The sequence below is a fragment of the Bombina bombina genome, chromosome 8, assembly GCF_027579735.1.
Source record: "Bombina bombina isolate aBomBom1 chromosome 8, aBomBom1.pri, whole genome shotgun sequence".
In the NCBI taxonomy this organism is placed as follows: Eukaryota; Metazoa; Chordata; class Amphibia; order Anura; family Bombinatoridae; genus Bombina; species Bombina bombina.
The window spans coordinates 63,278,538-63,300,281 of NC_069506.1; the positions used below are offsets into that span (position 1 = coordinate 63,278,538).

General features: G+C 35.8%; 1 protein-coding gene across 1 annotated transcript in view; it reads left to right on the forward strand.

Annotated features, from left to right (window-relative positions):
* CHD5 (chromodomain helicase DNA binding protein 5) overlaps positions 1 to 21,744 on the forward strand; it is a 584,561-nt gene that overhangs the window by 309,746 nt on the left and 253,071 nt on the right. Inside the window, exons 10-11 of the mRNA XM_053690398.1 lie at positions 14,664 to 14,888; positions 16,448 to 16,648. Of these exons, the coding sequence (XP_053546373.1) occupies positions 14,664 to 14,888; positions 16,448 to 16,648 (426 nt within the window). The remainder of the gene's footprint in view (positions 1 to 14,663; positions 14,889 to 16,447; positions 16,649 to 21,744) is intronic.

The window sequence follows — 21,744 nt, forward strand, 5'->3', positions numbered from 1 at the left end:
AATTGTGTATATTTAGTAAAATTTCTGTTTTATCCTTAAATAAGATGGTAATATTTTTTCAACAAAGCCTAAAAAATATATTACAGAAGAGCACAAAATTTAAAAGAAAAAACTTTAAAGAATAAACTGGCACAAAGTGAACTAAAACCCCTGTCAAAAAGAGCCATGAGATTAACTTAGAAGGAAAAAAACTATCTGGCTTTTTTTCCATGCTTTGGGTGCCGCTCTTGCAAATACAGTTGCAAAAAGAAAGAAATTAGAGGTTAATAACTTTAAATGTCAAAATAGAAGACACTATAAGATGTCAGGATAAAGGAGTGGTTTATATCATTGAATGTTCGTGCAAAAAATATTACATCGGAGTAAACTACCAGGACCCTCCGTGAAAGAATTGAGGTAACACCTCTCCTGTATAGACAGAGGGAATCTTGATACACACTTGTACTCACATTTCAGGGAAAGTCACAACAACAATCTGAAACACTTTAAATTTTGGGCCTTGCAAAAGGTAAAACTTAACTGGAGAGGGGGCAACTTAGAAAACCAACTACTGAAATTAGAAGCCAAAATGATATACAATATGGACACATTACACCCCACAGGGGCTGAGACTCTGAATTAGACATTACCCCTTTTTTATAAGCAGATATTCGCAGACATGTGTGTCTATTCTTAATTCTTCCTCATGTCTAATATATAAATATATACATACATTGTCATTTTAGACACCTTTTTTATCTATTTTTTTAAAAAAACAACACCTAAACACGCCTCTACCAACTTTAGATATATATCTTGCCATTTTTTGAATGTATGTACTATATGTTGAAAGTTTGACTATTACTGAACAATTCCACCTTTAAGTCTGATTTACTATGACCAACATATTCCACCCTTTAATTGTTTAATTAGTTCACCAATGAAAATGGATGTTAGTATTCAAATACCCACATGTTAGCACAGAACAACATGTCCTTGATAAAGCCCACGGGCGAAACGCGTTGACTGAGACACTGGTGCTATTTGTTTTTTAGCCTTTGTTTATTTCACTATACTACACATTTGGAGACGTTGTATCCTATGTTCTTGTGCCTGGTCACATTTATATAGGAATTCAGAGTCGTTACTAACGACCGCAAAGATCTCCCAGGTCACTATAAAGTGACCGCAAAGCCATTCTAAGACTTTTTAGACGCTTAGTCATTTTTAATGACCGCAAAGACACACCATGCCTCAATAGTCGTTTTCAACGACCGCCAAGTTTTCGACATTAAAGGATCCGCCAGTTGCTACTAGCAACCAAAGGGAACAAACTGCTCTTTTAGTCGCTACAGTCGCGACCCGCACAGTCAGCACAATTTGAGGATCATTCATCCCTAAACTGCTTTTAACCATCAAGTCATTTATTTTGACCGCCAAGTTTCCACAGTTTACTCCCCCAAGACTTCCACAAAATTTTTTGCGGAATAGGGGCAACCACAAAACGCCGCACACAACCGGCTTTAGTGACGTCACACCGCTACAAAAAAGGCGCAAATCAATACCATCTGGTAACGCCACGCCAAACCGCATACAACGCGGGCCGCTACCCGACTGCTACTTCAAATCTCTACTGAACATCTAAGGAGAGACATTTTCATCTCACAGTTTCTAACAGCAATTTAAAACGCAAGTACTTTACACTGCCATCTGATCTCTTTTACTAGTGTTACTAAACAGTAACGAATAAGGGAGTACTGACCCTATACTTTTAGATACAAATTGTTTTAACTGTCACATATTAGATATATTTGTTTTAAACCTATTTTAAATAAATGGTATCCACAATTGTACTTTCCCTTGCTTCCTTTATCTTTTATTCACTTTATATTTTATTTCCCAAATACTGGTACGTACACAGCACATATCACCTAACCAGTATTAGATTTTATATCCACTATATACACCGATATATATGTTTTATCTAAAGATATATAACATCTCCCACAACCTTGCTCTTAGCGCTTAACTACCTTCTGACCTTTTGCTCTCGATTTCTTGCTTTCCTGGAGGGGAATTCAGTAGTTAAGCCGGTTTGTTCTTCTCTAGCGCTTATAATCTAATTGTTAACTGCACTATTTTTTCCTCCTAAGGTGAGTTTTTATCACCTGATTATAAGCAGCTTAAGAAATGGAGGATGATATTTTTAAGTGGAGGGGGACAAAACCCTCAAAGAAATTTCTGAAAAAGAAAATTATGACACACACACTGAACACCTTGATTTAAACACCAATCATGATAGAATTAGAAAAAAACTTAACAAGTGAGCTCAAACAAAAAACTGAACTCAATTTTTTTAGAGAAATACATTTCAATGAAAATCATACCGATAGGTTTAAGATTAAAAAAGAACTGCACATTCGAATTGTATAGTAACACTACAAAATGAATGGGATGAGGCACTAGAAACAGCATCACTGACATTTCTAACAATTTTAAAAAAATCACGAGAAATTTCACTGGACACTATAGAAAAAAAACAACACTGCACTTAAAATAAAACTATTAGACAAAAAAGATCACCAAGATTTTAAAAACAAACAAAAGGAGATTGTGACAATTTAACTATTTAAATAATGAACTCCAGGAGGTGAAATGGGAGAAAATTAAATAGAGATAAAGATGACTACAACCTAGACACCACTGATAGTAATGATAACACAAACAAAGAAACAAGACGCACAGGGGACGATAAAAATAAAAATACCAGTCTACAGCAAATATAGAAAATTACCTATAAACCAAGATCAAGATCAAAATAATAGGCCTCACAATAAACAACCACAACACTATAATTCCTTATTCTGGATATTACAATAGACCTACTTATAACATAAACCCCACAAAACTACAATAGAGATAGATGGAGGGAGGACAACAGGCACATATCATTCAATGATTCTTATCATTACAATCAAGGGAACTATACACAAAGAGGCAATAATAGATATAGGGAATAATACACAATACAATAGAGATCACAGGGATAGGGACTACCCATGATGAACATAGGTCCTATCATGAACCCACTACTGAATATTGGGGAAGAACCAAAAATTACAGAAGACAACACTCACAACACACATACGACAAAGATAGACAAAATAACGATTGGAGAGTGGGAACTTCCAATCGTTTTGAACCAATTAAATTTCAGATTGTCAGCAAAATGATGATAATCATTTTTTAGGGATAAGCCACCCAACACCAGGAACTTCAAAAAACACAGAACACAAAACAGACCCACCCTTAAGAAAAAGAACAAGAGAGGCACCAGAGGAGGTAGAAAGGGGAAAGGGACACAAAAAGAGTGAAGTAGTATCGACAAGTGGCATCTTTAATATAAGTGATAAATCACTGACTGAAGAAGAAAAGAGAGTAACTTAATCTGGGGTTAAACTTTGCTCCAACCACAACACTAAATAAAATTCGATACCCACATCAATATAAGTCAATACGTAAGAAAATTAACCCTCAAAAGGTACTTCCTTAAAAACCCGATAGAGAGGAATTGGCAAAAACCCATACAAACCAATTCTAGTCAGAATGACAATGGGGTGTTCAAACATTCCAAACTAAAACCTAAATCAACCTTCTACCCAACCAATGAAAAAGGGAAGAATCTTGAAATGTTTGAGAAATTGGTACAGAGAGATATAAAAAAAGCTAACATCACTAATAAATACAATAACAATTTGACATTCAAAGAAAAAAAGGTATTAAGAAACCTCCAATCTGACCCAAACATAATCATTAAACCTGCGGATAAGGGGGGAGGAGTCGTAATAATGAATAGGACACAATACATCGAAGAGGCACACAGACTACTAGGAGACACCACTACCTATGAAATATTAAGTCTAGACCCGACAAAAAAATTCACATCCAAACTATCCAAAATGCTAGATACAGCTAAAAATAAGAATATCTTGAACAATAAAGAATATAACTTTCTGTTACCAAAACAAACCAAAATCCCAATATTCTATTACCTACCGAAGGTACATAAAAGCCTGACAAACCCTCCCGGAAGACCTATTATCTCCGGGATAAACTCTTTAACCTCTAATCTATCCCAATATTTGGATGAGTTTCTCCAGTTTTATGTTAAAAAATTACCATCTTATTTAAAGGATACAACAGAAATTTTACAAATATTACACAATTTAAAATGGGAACCAAATTACATATTAGTGACATGCGATGTCACGTCGCTATATACAATCATCAATCATGAATTTGGTATCCAAGCTGTGAAAACTTTTTTGGAGAAAGATGACACATTGGCTAAAGAGCAGAGAGACTTTTTACTAGAGGGCATTCAATTTATTCTTAATCAGAACTATTTCTCATTCAATGAGAAATTCTACTTACAAAAAACTGGAACTGCCATGGGTACAAGATTTGCACCCAGCTATGCTAATCTCTTCATGGGTAACTGGGAGGAATCTTTTTTCCTTCAGCATAGACTGTGTGCAAATCTTGTACTATACAAAAGATATATAGACGATATTATATTCATATGGAAAGGGGAAGAATCTGAACTAATAGAGATCTGTGATGATATGAACAAAAATGACAGAAACATCAACTTTACATATACATACAGTAAAAACAAAGCCATCTTTCTCGACCTTGACATAGAAGTAATAGATGATCAAATTGTAACCACTACACATTTCAAGAAAGTAGACGCCAACAATTTTGTACATTTAACAGTTGTCATCTAGAAAGGTGGAAGAATAACATCCCTAAAGGGCTATATTAAGGATAAAAAGAAATGCTCGAGACATACAGACTAGGAGAAACAAATAACCATTCTAGAAACTAAATTTAGAGAAAGAGGGTATGACGAGAAAATTATCATTCGCAAAGGAAGAAGTAGATAAAATAGACAGGAAAAACACTTTCTCACATACAAGAATAAAGATAAAACGAGCCTAAACTACGAAGACCAATCAAACACAATAGATGTATCATTTATTACAAATTACAATAACAACAGCAACCTAATTAAGAAAATTCTAACAAAACATTGGCACCTAGTACAAACAGACCCAATAATAGGAGAGAAAGTACCAACAAAGCCTAAAATTATTTACAGAAGAGCACAAAATTTAAAGAATAAACTGGCACAAAGTGAACTAAAACCCCTGTCAAAAAAGAGCCATGAGATTAACTTAGAAGGGAAAAAACTATCTGGCTTTTTTCCATGCTTTGGGTGCCGCTCTTGCAAATACAGTTGCAAAAAGAAAGAAATTGAGGTTAATAACTTTAAATTCAAAATAGAAGACACTATAAGATGTCAGGATAAAGGAGTGGTTTATATCATTGAATGTTCGTGCAAAAAATATTACATCGGAGAAACTACCAGGACCCTCCGTGAAAGAATTAGGGAACACCTCTCCTGTATAGACAGAGGGAATCTTGATACACACTTGTACTCACATTTCAGGGAAAGTCACAACAACAATCTGAAACACTTTAAATTTTGGGGCCTTGCAAAAGTAAAACTTAACTGGAGAGGGGGCAACTTAGAAAACCAACTACTGAAATTAGAAGCCAAAATGATATACAATATGGACACATTACACCCCACAGGGCTGAACTCTGAATTAGACATTACCCCTTTTTTATAAGCAGATTATTCGCAGACATGTGTGTCTATTCTTAATTCTTCCTCATGTCTAATATATAAATATATACATACATTGTCATTTTAGACACCTTTTTTATCTATTTTTTAAAAAAACAACACCTAAACACGCCGTCTACCAACTTTAGATATATATCTTGCCATTTTTTGAATGTATGTACTATATGTTGAAAGTTTGACTATTACTGAACAATTCCACCTTAAGTCTGATTTACTATGAACAACATATTCCACCTTTAATTGTTTAATTAGTTCACCAATGAAAATGGATGTTAGTATTCAAATACCCACATGTTAGCACAGAACAACATGTCTTGATAAAGCCCACGGGCGAAACGCGTTGACTGAGACACTGTGCTATTTGTTTTTTAGCCTTTGTTTATTTCACTATACTACACATTTGGAGGACGTTTATCCTATGTTCTTGTGCCTGGTCACATTTATATAGGATATCAGAGTCGTTACTAACGACCGCAAAGATCTCCCAGTCACTATAAGTGACCGCAAAGCCATTCTAAGACTTTTTAGACGCTTAGTCATTTTTAATGACCGCAAAGACACACCTGCCTCAATAGTCGTTTTCAACGACCGCCAAGTTTTCGACATTAAAGGATCCGCCAGTTGCTACTAGCAACCAAAGGGAACAAACTGCTCTTTTAGTCGCTACATCGCGACCGCACAGTCAGCACAATTTGAGGATCATTTCATCCCTAAACTGCTTTTAACCATCAAGTCATTTATTTTGACCGCCAAGTTCCACAGTTTACTCCCCCAAGACTTCCACAAAAATTTTTGCGGAATAGTGGCTACCACAGAAACGCCGCACACAACCGGCTTTAGTGACGTCACACCGCTACAAAAAAAGGCGCAAATCAATACCATCTGGTAACGCCACGCCAAACCGCATACAACGCGCCGCTACCCGACTTTGCTACTTCAAATCTCTACTGAACATCTAAGGAGATACATTTTCATCTCACAGTTGCTAACAGCAATTTAAACGCAAGTACTTTACACTGGCCATCTGATCTCTTTTACTAAGTGTTACTAAACAGTAACTAATAAGGGAGGACGTCCCTATACTTTTAGATACAAAGTTTTTAACTGTCACATATTTAGATATATTGTTTTAAACCTATTTTACAATAAATTGTATCCACAATTGTACTTTCCTTGCTTCCTTTATCTTTTATTCACTTTATATAATTATTTCCAAATACTGGTACGTACACAGCACTTATCACCTAGCCAGGTATTAGATTTTATATCCACTATATACACCGATATATAGATTTATCTATAGATATATAACATCCTCCCACAAACCTTGCTCTTAGCGCTTAACTACCTTCTGACCTTTCACTCTCTACATAGGCTTTCTAAGGGCTTTAAATGGGCTGGGCTTCAAGATTGTCATATGACACACTCATTGATTGGATGTGCACTGGAATTGCTATAAATAAAAAAAGATTTCATCCAAGTGAGCCGGCATAACATTGCAATAGAAGCATTACTATAAGCATTAATTTAACCCTTTCACGGATGGATTAAAAAAAAAAAAAAAAGGTAGACATATACGTTTTTTAATGGCAAAGATTAAATACATGGCATTTGTTTAGTTAAGGTTTACCGTCACTTTAATTGACTGATACAGATAACAACCACAAAACAATGTTTTTAGTTGATACTAACATAATGACTGTGGCTAGCCTTATTGTCTGCAGACTCAGTCCTAGATTAGCTCCACCAAATAAGGTAAAGGTGGAGTTTGATATTAAAACAATTACAGCAAACAAGAAGTTAATTTGTATTAAAATGTTTAGACTTGGCTGATATATTATATTAGCAAGGCAACCAAAATTGCAAGGTGTTTAGTGTCACTTTAAGTACTATTGAGAGTATCTGTTGAAAGAAATACTAAAATATTGATCTAATTTATTGTATTGTTTTCTAGTTGAAGAAGGAGATGGATATGAAACAGACCATCAGGATTATTGTGAGGTTTGCCAGCAAGGAGGGGAGATTATTCTGTGTGACACATGCCCTCGTGCCTATCACCTTGTCTGCCTGGATCCAGAACTGGAGAAAGCCCCTGAGGGCAAGTGGAGCTGCCCGCACTGTGTAAGGCATTTAGCAGCATGGTGCTATACTTACAGTATAAATTAGGAGTTATAGATATGAATAAGAAATATACAAATTATTCTTTGACATTTGAAGCTTTGGCTATAGAAGGAGGCTTAAAGTGAAAGGTTCCCTATAAGCTAAAGCACTTGAAAGTGATGCTGCAAGTACAGTGGCGTATTTAGGTTTTATGCTGCCCTAGGTACTCAAAATTCTGCTGCCCCCACACCTCCAGGTATTAGTTTTTTTTGGCCATACAATTTTTTGGTGGGGGTGTAACGTAACTCTTTTTCATGGCATTTCCAAAGTAAATGTTAATGTTCAAGTTTGCGTGTGTATATACGTATGTTTGCGTGTATTTGGCGAGAGTGTGTGTAGTGTTGAGTGTGTGTGTAATGCAGTGTGCATGTTTAGTGTAGTGTGTGTATGTGTGTAGTGACACACAAAAAGTACTGCCCCCCAAAATCTGCCTGCCTAGACAAGTGCCTTGTTTGCCTAGGCTGAAATACGCCCCTGAGCAAGTATGTAAAAATCTGACTAGAAAATATCTAATGAACATCTCTATGTACAAAGAAAAATATTTTACCTCAAAGTTTCCTCACCTCACCAGAGTAAGTGCTCTGTAAACAGTTATCTTCAGCTTCTCTTTTTACTCTCATTTGCATCGTGTAAAACAAATCGGCCAATTGGCATCAATAGTTCTCAGTGCTTTATTGTGATCTCATGAAATTTCACCATAACTAATGAGATTTCATAGTTAACTTCTTTAAATTAATCTAAGGAGGGTAATAAAGTAATTGTGTCTGTACATTACAGATAAACGCTCTAATTGCAGGTCCCGATTGGATGCTTCATGTCCATTTAACAGTGGAATGTGGCTACTAAGGTATTTTAAATAAAATATGTTCCTTCTTTACATAGAGATATTCATGTGATATTTTCTAGTCATTTTTAGATATGCTGCATCACTTTCAAGTGATTTGGTTTTTGGGTTACATATAACTAATATTTTAGAAGAGAAGTTCATTGAGTGCTAAAAAAATGTTTAAATAAGTTGCAGGGTTGTTTGTTATCATATTTTTAGGTTAGAGTACATATTGCTTAAATAAAGGACCAGTCGACACAGTAGATTTGCATAATCAAAAAGACTGTGAACATTTTAATGGAAGTACATTGGAAAGTTGTTTAAAATTGTGTGTTCTATCTGACTAATGAAAGTTTAATTTTGACTTGAGTGTCCCTTTAAATTTACCCCCCCCCCCGTTTTCACATGATGTTTTCTTACACTGCCCCCCAGAGAGGCTGGAGTGTCTCTTGCAGGATTTGATACAATGCAACAGTGAATTACCCTTTTTCTAATTAAAGGGATATGAAACCCAATTTTTTCTTTTATGGTTCAGATGGATCATGCAATTTTAATCAACTTTATAAATTATTCCTATTATCAGTTTATCTTCTTTCTCTTGGTATCCATTTGAAAAAGCAGAAATGTAAGCTTAGGAGCCATCCCATTTTTGGTTTAGAACCCTGGGTAGAGCTTGCTGATTGGGTGTATATATCTACATATGAATATACATGTGTATTTATGTATTTATATATGTATATTCATACATATATAGATATATAAACACATAGATACACAAGAATAGACACACACACACACATATATATATACACAAATCTGTGGAAATAAGCACTCACTGGTCTTCTGCCATCCGTGACAAAAATTCTTTATTAAATTGTGACGTTTCGGGACCAAGTATTGTCCCTTCCTCTGACAAACAGCTAGTGAACAAACAAAACTTTTAAAGGCCTGTGTGCCCCCCCTTAAGATAAGCAGCCAATCATAGCTGTCTGTGTACAAAAGTGATGCTCAGGATCATTAACAATCAAAACAACACATGTTAATTAAAAATTATAATAAAAAACAAATGTGAAATGTAAGTGTGGTAATTTCATTCACCTCATGGCCCGATCGATCAGACATACAAGTAGTATGCGATAAAAACAATCACCTCAATTAGTACGATAACAATTGTTAAGTTAGTTTGGCTCTTTGTGGAATTTTTCGATCATACGTGATTTACCGAGAAAATGACGGGCACATTTTGACGATAGTGCTTTAATGCATAACCTATCACACACGACCCGCCCCTTCTGGGACATCCTATTTCGGGTCACCATAGTTTGCTGAGGTGTGGCGGGTAACACTGAGTGCTAATTGCTTTCATATCGATGTGCATCAACCAATAACCAGTTTAACATCCATGCTGCTCCCCCGGTTGTTAATCTGTAATGAGAGTTGCACACTGTGAACCCCGCCTCAATGGATAGAGGACGTCTATTATGGTAATCCTTGTTACTATTGTAACCCTCGTATCATACTAATTGGAGTGACTGTTTTTTTATTGCAATACTACTAGTTTAAATCCTCCTCTCTCTCTCTCTTTCCTCGCTCTGTCTCCACACTTTTGGAGCCCTTTCCACTTAAATACCTTGAAAATGAAAAATATTTTTATTTCAATTTTAATATTTAATAATGTGTTTTATTGGTATTTACTGTAAATATTTCACATTCCAATTCTCTTCAATTAGAAAACAAAAGTTATTTTTCATTTAAAATAAATATTTCTATATTTATCTGATAATGTGTAATAATAAAAATATATAGATAAACCTCTATATCTATCTATGAATATATACAGCTTATAGATAGATAAAGATATATCCTATATAATAAAATGCCAGGTATGTTTGTCGAAGCTCTCATGTAAGTTGGGACTGGCATTAGTACAAACATTACCTGGCCATAGAGACGGATCAGTCAGTGAGGATCTGATAGCAGAGAGGGTGGGCGGGAGAGGGTGTGACGGGGCGTGGCTGGTAACATGGCCGGTCAGCAGTGGGCATGGCGGGGACTGGGCTGGCGCAGTGAGCTTAGCAGGGAGTGCCAGGTGGGGCCGCTGCACTGTAGAAAATGACCCATGTACAGTACACGGGCTTTAGGACTAGTATAGAAATATTTATTTAAAATAAAAATAACATGTTCCTGTATGTGAATAACATGGTAGGTGAAATATTAATAACTTCCTGTCGGGGTATAGCACTGTGGGTGTCGGTTTATTGCGCAAGAGATAAGTGTTAGTTTTTTTTTTTTTTTTTTTAAAAGCGTGCTCCATTGAAGTCTATAGGGCAGAAGTTGTTACGGTCCTTGATAGCCAAAGTCCTATAGTTTACGCGCTTTCGTGTTTTGCTTGTGCACAAAATTTTTATTTTCAACTAGTATTACAAGCTCAAACCTGCACGCTCAAAAACTTTATTTCTGGTGGTGTCGGCACTTGAGCAAAATAGCTAAATACCCGCTCCACTTGTAATTTATCCCATAATGGATAGCAGTGGTACCCACATATACTCTGAGACCTACAATCACCACCTTCCCAACTTGCTAAATAGATGACCATGGTTTTGGTTAAATAAAATACTGATATAATGTGAACACTGGCATTAACCATGTTGCTTTGCTAGCGCAATAACCTTGGTATTGGCCAGCTGACTCTACCTAAGCCAGGTTTTACCTGAGCTGAAACGTTTACATGATATGTAGAAAAATTCACCATGTTTCCATATCCCACTGTCATCATCAGTTTTTATCTAAGGCCTCTAATGATCTTAAAGGGACAGTCTAGGCCAAACATAAACTTTCATGATTCAGATAGAGCATGTCATTTTAAACAATTTTCCAATTTACTTTTATCACCAATTTTGCTTTGTTCTCTTGGCATTCTTAGTTGAAAGCTTAACCTAGGAGGTTCATATGCTAATTTATTAGACCTTGAATCCCACCTCTTTCAGATTGCATTTTAACATTTTTTCACCACTAGAGGGTGTTAGTTCACATATTTCATATAGATAACACTGTGCTCGTGCACGAGAAGTTATCTGGGAGCAGGCACTGATTGGCTAGACTGCAAGTCTGTCAAAAGAACTGAAAAAAGGGGCAGTTGCAGAGGCTTAGATACAAGATAATCAGAGGTTAAAAGTATATTATTATAACTGTGTTAGTTATGCAAAACTGGGGAATGGGTAATAAAGGGATTATCTATCTTTTAAAACAATAAAAATTCTGGTGTAGACTGTCCCTTTAAGCTCTCCTCTCTTGTGAGATGATGTAAGAAGTCTCATCAGTACTATAAGGTTCTTCAAAGAATTTCAGAAAGAAAACAATATGGCCTTATGAACTGTTTATCTCACTATGCTGGGTTCTAAATGTGAAGAAGAGACGCCTACATTTGCATAATACTAAAAAATAGAACCCAAAGATTTTATATGTGATTTATCTCCATGCTGGTGAGCTTTTGATAATCAGGTCCCTTGTCTTTATTATATTCTACGTTTTGTTTACATAAAAGAAGAGAAATAAAAATAGACCACTGTTCATAAATGAAGTGAAAGTTTTAGAACATTCTAAAGAGCCAAACTACGAGATAGATAATAAGATATAATTTCTGGTTAAGCCCTTGTGTCATTAATTAATACTTAAATAATTATTCAACTTCAGATATCTTAAAGGGACATTCTACTTGAAATTTTTTATTGTTTAAAAAGATAAATAATCCATTTATTACCCATTGCCCAGTTTTGCATAACCAACATTGTTATATTAAAATACTTTTTACCTCTATGAATGCCCCCTTAAAAAAGTTAATGTCAATAATGTCATTATTTATTACAAGTATTTCCAACTGGTTAAATTAGCTGGTGGCTTAATTGAGTGACATCACTAAGCTTCTTAAGCCAATCAATCATCTATCAGGTCTCACAGAATATAGTTTTTATTTTAAAAAAAAAATTAAAGAATTTTGTTTTGGACTATTCAAATCTGAGGCTAAAGTTAGTTAGCTTTAATCGAAACTTCAAAGCCTATGGGTGAAAATTACTAATGAAGATTTCCATTTAAATACAGATCTAGGCCTTGTAGGGAACCTTAATACACAGAAATGTAGAGATTTAAATCTTTTCTGAAAGTAATACGATGTGAGGCTCTAGAAGATGGATGGCCTGTGTATAAAGAAGGTAAAAATCACTTCTGATACATTTTTGGGAGATGAACAAACGTAGGTGTTCATCACCATGGAGGCAACTGTTGGTGAATTCCTGTGATCATATAATTAGATATTTATTTTACAAATATATGCCTAGAGTAGATTCCAACCATGTTGTTTGAGCTACTATATAACAGAACATATGTTGGTGTCTATAGCATCTCCAAATCCTGGAGGAGAAAAAAAAAAACCAGCCAGTAAATAGGTTTTAGGACTCCCATAGAAAATACAATACACAATTAATTGCCTCCAGATGTTATAAAACTTCCAGTATTTTTTATGATAATTGTAAAACCCATTTACTGGCTGAATCACAGTTTTGTCACAATGAGATGCAATGTATTGTTATTTTTTTATCTTATATTTTTTCATTATATGAGTCGTTATATACAGTATTTCTTTGCCTGTGGCAACTTTAGTATTAGGCAGCATAGCTCGGTTTTTAAACTGCCATTTCTTATTTTATATGTCTTTGCAATATTTTACAGTGTTTTTCTAAGAATTCTAGCAAAGTTTAATGACTCACTATATGTTGTCATAGCAACAGTACCAGTTCGTTTTGGTACGGTTTACACCATAATATCCACACGGCTGTAAAAAAATCTCTGACTTGTAATACTTGCTATTGTAAAAAGGGAACCAGAATGATTGATTTTATTTTATTTGTATTTTGTTTTTTTTGTAACAGGACTTGAATCAATCCCAAAGCATTTTTTAATATGCTAGTTAATTAATAAATAAAGTCATATTATTCCATGAAGTTATTTTTGTCAGGAGAGAGTTAGAAAATAAACTATGTCAGCAGGGGTGGACTGAGACCAATCAGGGCCCTGGGCAAAAATTAGGGAAGGGCCCCTGCTGTCCCACAGTGACCCACATTTATTCAAAATGTATGCAAATGAACATAGTAGCCTACCTGCACCCACCAGACCACCAACCTCCAGGGCCAGGACCTCCAATGTCAAGCACCAGAGACAGGGCCCTCAACCTCCAGGGCCAGACACTACACTCCATGGCCCTCACAGCAACAGATCCCAGACAGGGGCCCCCTACTCTAGGGCCCTGGAGCAACAAACCCCACATCCAGGCACTCTGGGACCAAAGCCCTTACTAAACCCACACTCTTAGTTACTGATAGGGCAGTTGTCAGCCCCATCTTAAGCAGCTCACCAGGAGCCATGGAGATTACATTTGTGGGCCCGCCCTACATGCTGGGCCCTCGGTCCAGGTCCTATTTGCCCAGCTTATCAGTCCACCCCTGTATGTCAGTGATAATTTGATATAGACCTACCACTTCATGAGAATGGTTCATTTTTCAATCTACCTTACATATGGTTTAAAAGGTGGCACAGTTTTATATCCTGATTGTCTTATAGTATATTATACATACTATGGAGCGAACTCTATGAACATTTTCACACCACTTTCTGATTGATCTTGTATTCCCAATGAAAGTTTAGGCCGCTAATATTTTTTTTGTTTGATATCAATCATCCTAAAAGCATTAATGAAGACAGTCATTAGATGTTGCTTTTGAGCCAATTTGCAATACTATACAAATCTACTGTTAATATTTTTTAAAAGGTGTCATAATGCTCAGTATGATTCAGACTCCAATGTTTGTTTGAGTTCAGGACCATTTGTTAATAAAGTTATTCATTTTACAACCAGAAACTGCACACTACTGCCCTAGAAAATAATTAATACATAATTAATAAATGTCACCATTGATTCAAATTTTGTAGGAAAAAGAAGGCATTCAATGGGAGCCTAAAGAAGATGAAGAGGATGAAGAGGAAGGGGTTGAAGAAGAAGAGGAAGAAGATGATCACATGGAATTTTGCCGTGTTTGTAAAGATGGCGGAGAGCTTCTGTGCTGTGACACTTGTCCATCTTCTTATCATTTGCACTGTCTAAATCCACCTTTGCCTGAAATCCCTAATGGTGAATGGTTGTGCCCGCGATGTACGGTAAGCTACTAGCCCAAGGGAAAAAGTTACTAGTCCACTCAATGTTAAAGGTAGGAAAAAGTCAAATTTCTAAGTAGTCCACTGCAATTTCTAAGTCGTCCAGGACTAGTGGACCACTAAACATTTCAAGCCCTGTATATATATCACACTGTTCTTCTTATTTTTAAATATATATTTCTATATATATGTATAAATGTATGAAAATCTTTTTGTAAAATATATATCTATCTATAAAGAAAATTGAAGAAACTTGCACTCTCATTTCAAAGTTTCGGGGATAATATATCCCTTTTCTCAGACGTCTGAGAAAGGGGATATATTATCCCTGAAAAGTTACACTTTGTATCACAGTAAAGATATTTGAAATGAACCAGAGAGTGCAAGTTTCTTCAAATTTCTATCATATCCACTAGCACCCTGGCAGAAGATTTGGAAGTGAGAGTGCACATCCTTGCTACACATATATATATATATATATATATAATATATATATATATAGAGAGAGAGAGAGAGAGAGAGAGAGAGAAAGAGAGAGAGAAAATAACTAATTGTGTAACCCATTTAAAAATCTAGACAAGTCAGAAGACTTGCTTTTCCCACATAAACTCTCTGATACATTGTTTCCAATGCAGCAAAGGATTCTGGGTAATATATGCAAATGAGGGTCACAATGACTCACTTTTAGCCTGCTTTTTAAGGCAGACTTCCTTTTACGCCATAGCATTGCCGTATTACACAGCTTTTAAGATTAGCTAGGGTTAGTACAGTGATTCAGACCAATCCCAGGACAGCTGTTTCGTGATTTTTGCCACTCATCAGCTGGGAGTAGGTTGAATCACTGCTGGGTAAAGTTGATTTCTGGACGAAATACAACAACAATTAAAATTATGGAGAGGCGAAAAGTGAGTTTATTAGTACCCATTGAAACAATGAATGACTATTTCTATATTCATTAAATAGTTACTGTCATTATTAACTTTTAATCCTGCAGTAATAAAGTAAAATGGATATGTATACTATGACAACTAATGATGTATATAAATATAATACATATATGTGGTAATGACCCCTAGTATGAGGGGGGACGTGTGTGTGTGTGTGTGTGTGGGGATATAAGGAAAAATGAAAGTGAAGAAATAGTGTAAGAACTAATGTAAAGACAAGACATATATTAATAAGAATGTGATAATAGGACTGAAATGAGTAATAATGATGTGAAGGTAAGTTAAGAGGGGGTAAAAAAAAACAGTAAGAAAATTGGGAAAGATAGCACAGAAGTATAATCCTAAAGGTAATAGATTTTTCAGGCAGAGAAGATTCTGATTTACTGGTCGGGAAAATGTTAATTTTTAATAATTTTATAATAATAATAAAAAAAGTAAAAATCTGGATTTCTAAATAATTGTGGATTTGGAACTGTATTATAAAGTTCAGCCTCACTTTGAATATTTTCTTTTTATAGTCAATATTATATACAGTATACTTTTTATAAATGTAACTTTTATAATAATATATCTGTCAATAATATTTGATTGCATTTGTTTTATTTTCATTTGCAGTGTCCCCCTTTAAAAGGAAAAGTTCAGCGAATCCTACATTGGGTCTGGAGAGAAGCGCCCCCGCCTACGTCTGTACCACCTGGTGAGATTGACCCACTTATGCCACCACCAAAGCCTGTGGAGGGCATTCCTGAGAGAGAATTTTTTGTGAAGTGGGCGGGGCTTTCCTACTGGCACTGCTCATGGGTTAAAGAACTACAGGTAGGAAAGGCACACCAGATAAAATAACACAATCTAATCCTATTGAAAGAATATAACATGTTTATGAATGTTTTTAACGTTACTTAAAGAGACAGTAAAGTCAAGATTACATTTTCAAGATTCAGATAGCGCATGCATTTTTAAACAACATTCCAATTTACTTCTATTTTGTTCTCTTGGTATTCCTGGTTGGAAAGCATACCTAGGTAGGCTCAGCAGCAGTAGTGCAATACTAGGTGCTAGCTGCTGATTGGTGGCTACCCATATATATTTCTTGTCATTGGTTCACTGGATGTGTTCAGCTAGTTCCCAGTAGTCTGGCCACAAAGGATACCAAGAAAATTATGCATATTTGATAATAAAAGTACAGTTAGCCCTCAATTTACGCCAGGGTTAGGTTCCAGAAGGAATGGTTGTAAATAGAAACCATTGTAAATTGAGTCCCAGTTTATAATGTAAGTCAATGGGAAGTAAGGGAGTTAGGTTCTAGGCCCCTCTCAAAATTGACATAAGTAATACCTAATACATTATTTATAAAGCTTTGAAATGAAGACTTTAAATGCTAAACAGCATTATAAACGTAATAAAAAAAACACACAACACAGAATGTATCCTCAAACTAAGTTTTATGAACAAAAACATTATTTTACTTGCATTTTTTTCTGCAACCAGTTCTCTGCATTGTTAGCATGCTAGATAATATCGGGTCAGCAGCTATTCTATGCATTCCAGTCTGGACTGATTTATAGGCACCCTGACCTTTAAGCAGCTGGGCAGGAAAATAAAAGGGAAGTGGCTGCTAGATCTTGTTCCTTTGAAAGCTGCTTGATAGCTCAGGTCTGGTTACACTGATTAATTTCAGCCTGCTTGGCTTGCATATCTTTGCTACAACACAAGCGGACAGCTCAACCTACTGGCCTGCCCTTTTTTAATCAATGCACTGCTCCTCAGTGCTTTTCAATAGAAATCACATGACTGAAAAAAGTGCGTTATTCTGAAACGGCGCAAATTGAATCGTTGCAAACCGAGGGCCAGCTGTAAATTGGAAAGTTGTTTAAAATTGTATTGTATGTTCTATCTGAACAAAGAAAGGAAAATGTCGGGTTTCATGTCCCTTTGTAAATTATAAAAAATGTATGCATTATGTATTAATTTTAGAAATATTTTACTCATCCACTATTTCAAATTATCATAAAAATGTTCTACAGTGTCTAAACAATATGGAAGCCAGATAAGAAATACACTGTGCATTACTTTTGAAAAAGTGTTGAAGAGATAACAAAGTTGTTTAAATGATACTTAAAGGGACAGTCTACTTTATAATTTTTTTAGTTTAAAAAGATAGACAATCCCTTCATTACCCATTCCCCAGTTTTGCATAACCAACACTGTTATATTAATATAATTTTTATCTCTGTGATTACCGTGTATCTAAGCCTCTGCAGACTGCCCCCTTATTCCAGTTCTTTTTACAGAAATGCATTTTAGCTAATCAGTGATGACTCATTAATAAATCCATGGGAGTGAGCATTTTGTTATCTATATGACACACATGAACTTCCACTGTCTAACTGTGAAAAACTGTCAAAATGCATTCAGATAAGAGGCGGTTGAAACGGCTTAGAAATCAGTTTATGAGCCTACCTAGTTTTAGATTTCAACAAAGAATATCAAAAGAACAAAGCAAATTTAATGATAAAAGTAAATTGGAAAGTTGTTTAAAATTACATGCCCTATCTGCATCATGAAAGTTTAATTTTGACTTGACTGTCACTTTAAACATAAGATATAGCACTGAGTACTCTATTCTAAATTGTGTGACTGTTAGTTTAATTTTCTTCATTTCCACTATAGAAAAAAATAATAATGTAAAGTGGAATACTTTTCTAAGGCGAAAATATTTGAGGTTAAAGGGATACTGAAACCAAAGAAAAAAACACAATTTTAAACAACTTTCTAACTTTTATAACTTATAATTTTTTCTTTGTTCTCTTGGTATCTTTATGTGAAAAAGCAGAAATATAAGCTAACGAGTCGGCCCATTTTTGGTTCAGCAACTGGGTAGCGTTTGCTGATTGGTGGCTAAATGTAAAAAATGGGCTGTCTTCTAAGCTTACATTCCTGCTTTTTCAAATAAACATACCAAGAGAAGGAAGAAAATTTGATAATAGGAGTAAATTATAAAGTTGCTTAAAATTGCATGCTCTATCTGAATCATTAAAGAAAAAAATATGGGTTCAGTATCCCTTTAAGGTTACAATATAAAATAGTTATTGAAAAATTAATGTTAAATTGCATGTTTATGAATTATGGCTCTGCATATTAAAATTGTATTAAAAACTGGGGTGAGATTTTGTCTTTACATCATCAAATGTAGTATCTAAGAAGTTGGGATCATAATAGAGTGTCTGGCTTACTTGTTGATATTCACCAGCCAGTCATTCATTCATGAAATGGTTTATGGAAATAAGGTTTTTAAAAAAATGCATATTTTGTTTAATTTGAGGATAAATGTTTATGGTTGAAGAGTGTCATTATATTACATATTTTTGTGCAGTGCAAGGTATATGTTTTTAAATTAAGTAAATTATTATTAAACAACCTTAGTTAAATATATATATATCAGTGTTTTTCAACCAGTGTGCCGCGGCACACTAGTGTGCCATGAGAGATCCTCAGGTGTGCCGCGGCAGACTGACAACAGTCTGCCGTATTTTGAGAGAGATGATGACTGAGGGTAACTGCGCAGCGACAGCTCGCCTCCCCGAACCATGTTCACACTTGGAAGGAACCCCCACCCACCACAACACGTGTCTAGTGCCAGCTCTACACTCAGCACCACGCAACACTTCAATCCCCCATGCATGCTGTCACAGCTTTGCTCCTCCTCCAGAACAGTTCTAGCCAGGTCACGTCACTCACGTTCCTTCTCAGCACAAGGAACATGACTGGAGGACTGGAGACTCACTGGAGAGGAAGAGGGAGGTGCTCCACAGATAACACTTTTCCCGGTGCGCGGGGAGGACTTTTTCCAGTGCGGGGGTGTCCCTCTTTAAAATTTTGAAATATTGGGAGGTATGTGACAGGCTCATCAGGCATCATTTATGATTGTTTGTGAATGAATGTCAATATGTCATGTATAGTTTGTAGAAGGCATCGAATGACAGCACATTACAGTGTGTGTGTGTGTGTGTGTGTGTATATATATATATATATATATATATATATATATATATATATATATATATGCTGTATTAGGCTACAATGTGTGATTTTGTAAAATTTTGGGATGGTGGTGTGTCGCAGGATATTTTTAAATGTAAAAAAAGTGTGCCATGGCAAAAAAAGATTGAAAATCACTGATATATATATAATTGAAACAGCGGGTGTTCCAGCACTCCGACCTTGGTAAATCATCCAGAACCTGGGTGCAATCCTCAAAAAATACACAAAACAGATTTTAGGAATGAAGGGCACTCTCAGGATTTGTGATAATTGCGTGTCAGCAAAAGATTTTCTTTTATTGTTCTTAGTTGGAACATTTGTTAATGGTCGACGTTTCGGCTTTCACAGAAGCCTTCATCAAGACGAATCAAAACTGTAGAATAAAAGAAAAAACAACCAATATTTGCAACCACATGTGATCAACAATACAATACATACACCCATCACCAGATATTTATGCTAATCAAATAAAACCGGGGCTAACCCAAAACCCCAAACAAGGATATCTAGCATGACATAACAACCATGGCCATAGCCTGCCATGTGATAGCACCAATAATACTGGGCCCGCTCAACAAACATAGATGTGTCCAGCATAGAAATAACCATACAATTGAAACATAGGTGAACATGCGTGAGGATAGAACTATAAATCAGATGAGCCAAGCTTGTACTCAATACTAATATTTTTGCATCTTAAAATGAGAAGCGCAACTTGACCCCTCATAGGTAAGATTCACAGATTATAACAAGAGTGACCAAAGAGGATTGCAACACAGAGAGGTATGGGGATAGGCAGGTACCTCAAACAACATATGTGCGTGTGTATAAACATGAATTCAAAATAAACCAGAAGACCAGCCTAGCTGGATGTCAGGCTACACAACTGAACAAACACTAAACAAACACTAAAACAGAACCACTATCATTGCAATATAGTACGACTACTGTAGTGGAAATATACATCCATTTATGTCTACCCCAATATACACCCATGGTAATATACACACACCGAGTGGCCAATATATGACCAGTTAAGTGCAAAAAATGTGCTTAACTCACTGCATTCGTGCAGTGTTCTAAATGCATAAGCCCGTTTACAGAGCTGCGCAAACAACCACCTACGTTTACATTGGCCAAACATGACCAATCGCCTATTATGCTGATAATAAGTACTTAAAACATTTTTTTGTAATTTTTTTTTTTAGCCACAAAGGATATGTAGAATATACACCGACTGAACAAATTCAAGAACACGCTAAGTTTAAGTAAGCTGAAAGACCTATACATAGCTACGATGTGCACGGACCAGACAGATAAAAACCTCAGGGCCACATAATACATATAATATAATGCCCAACTTAATGCTTAACCATCACTCTTAGTATAAACCTCTATGTCAAACTAGTAATGAACCTATGATTATCATACCTCATACCGGCATCCAGCCGTGCTCACCAAACCGAGGAAATCGTGTACTCATAGCTAAGACCGGAAGCCATTTAAACCTATATCCCTGACCTATGATTGGTCAATTACGGGGGGGGGGGTCGGAATGCCGACCCGACTCAGCTGGAACATAATCATATCCCACTCAGGATTTGACAGTCCGGACATGCGCATGCATGAAACACAAAAGATGTAAACGCCATACTACGTGTGGTGCTGTCACAAAAAGCAAGTGAAAGCAATCTTGGGCATCTAGGCACATATGACAGACTGGAGCACACACAATCCCAAGCGGCTGGGTCTAAGAGAAGCCTGGCAAGGCAACACACGCACTAGCGGGTATATCGCTAAATGTGAATAACCATACACAATCGTCCAAAAGGAAGCTAGAAGCATATGAAATAGCGGCGGGCAAACAATCT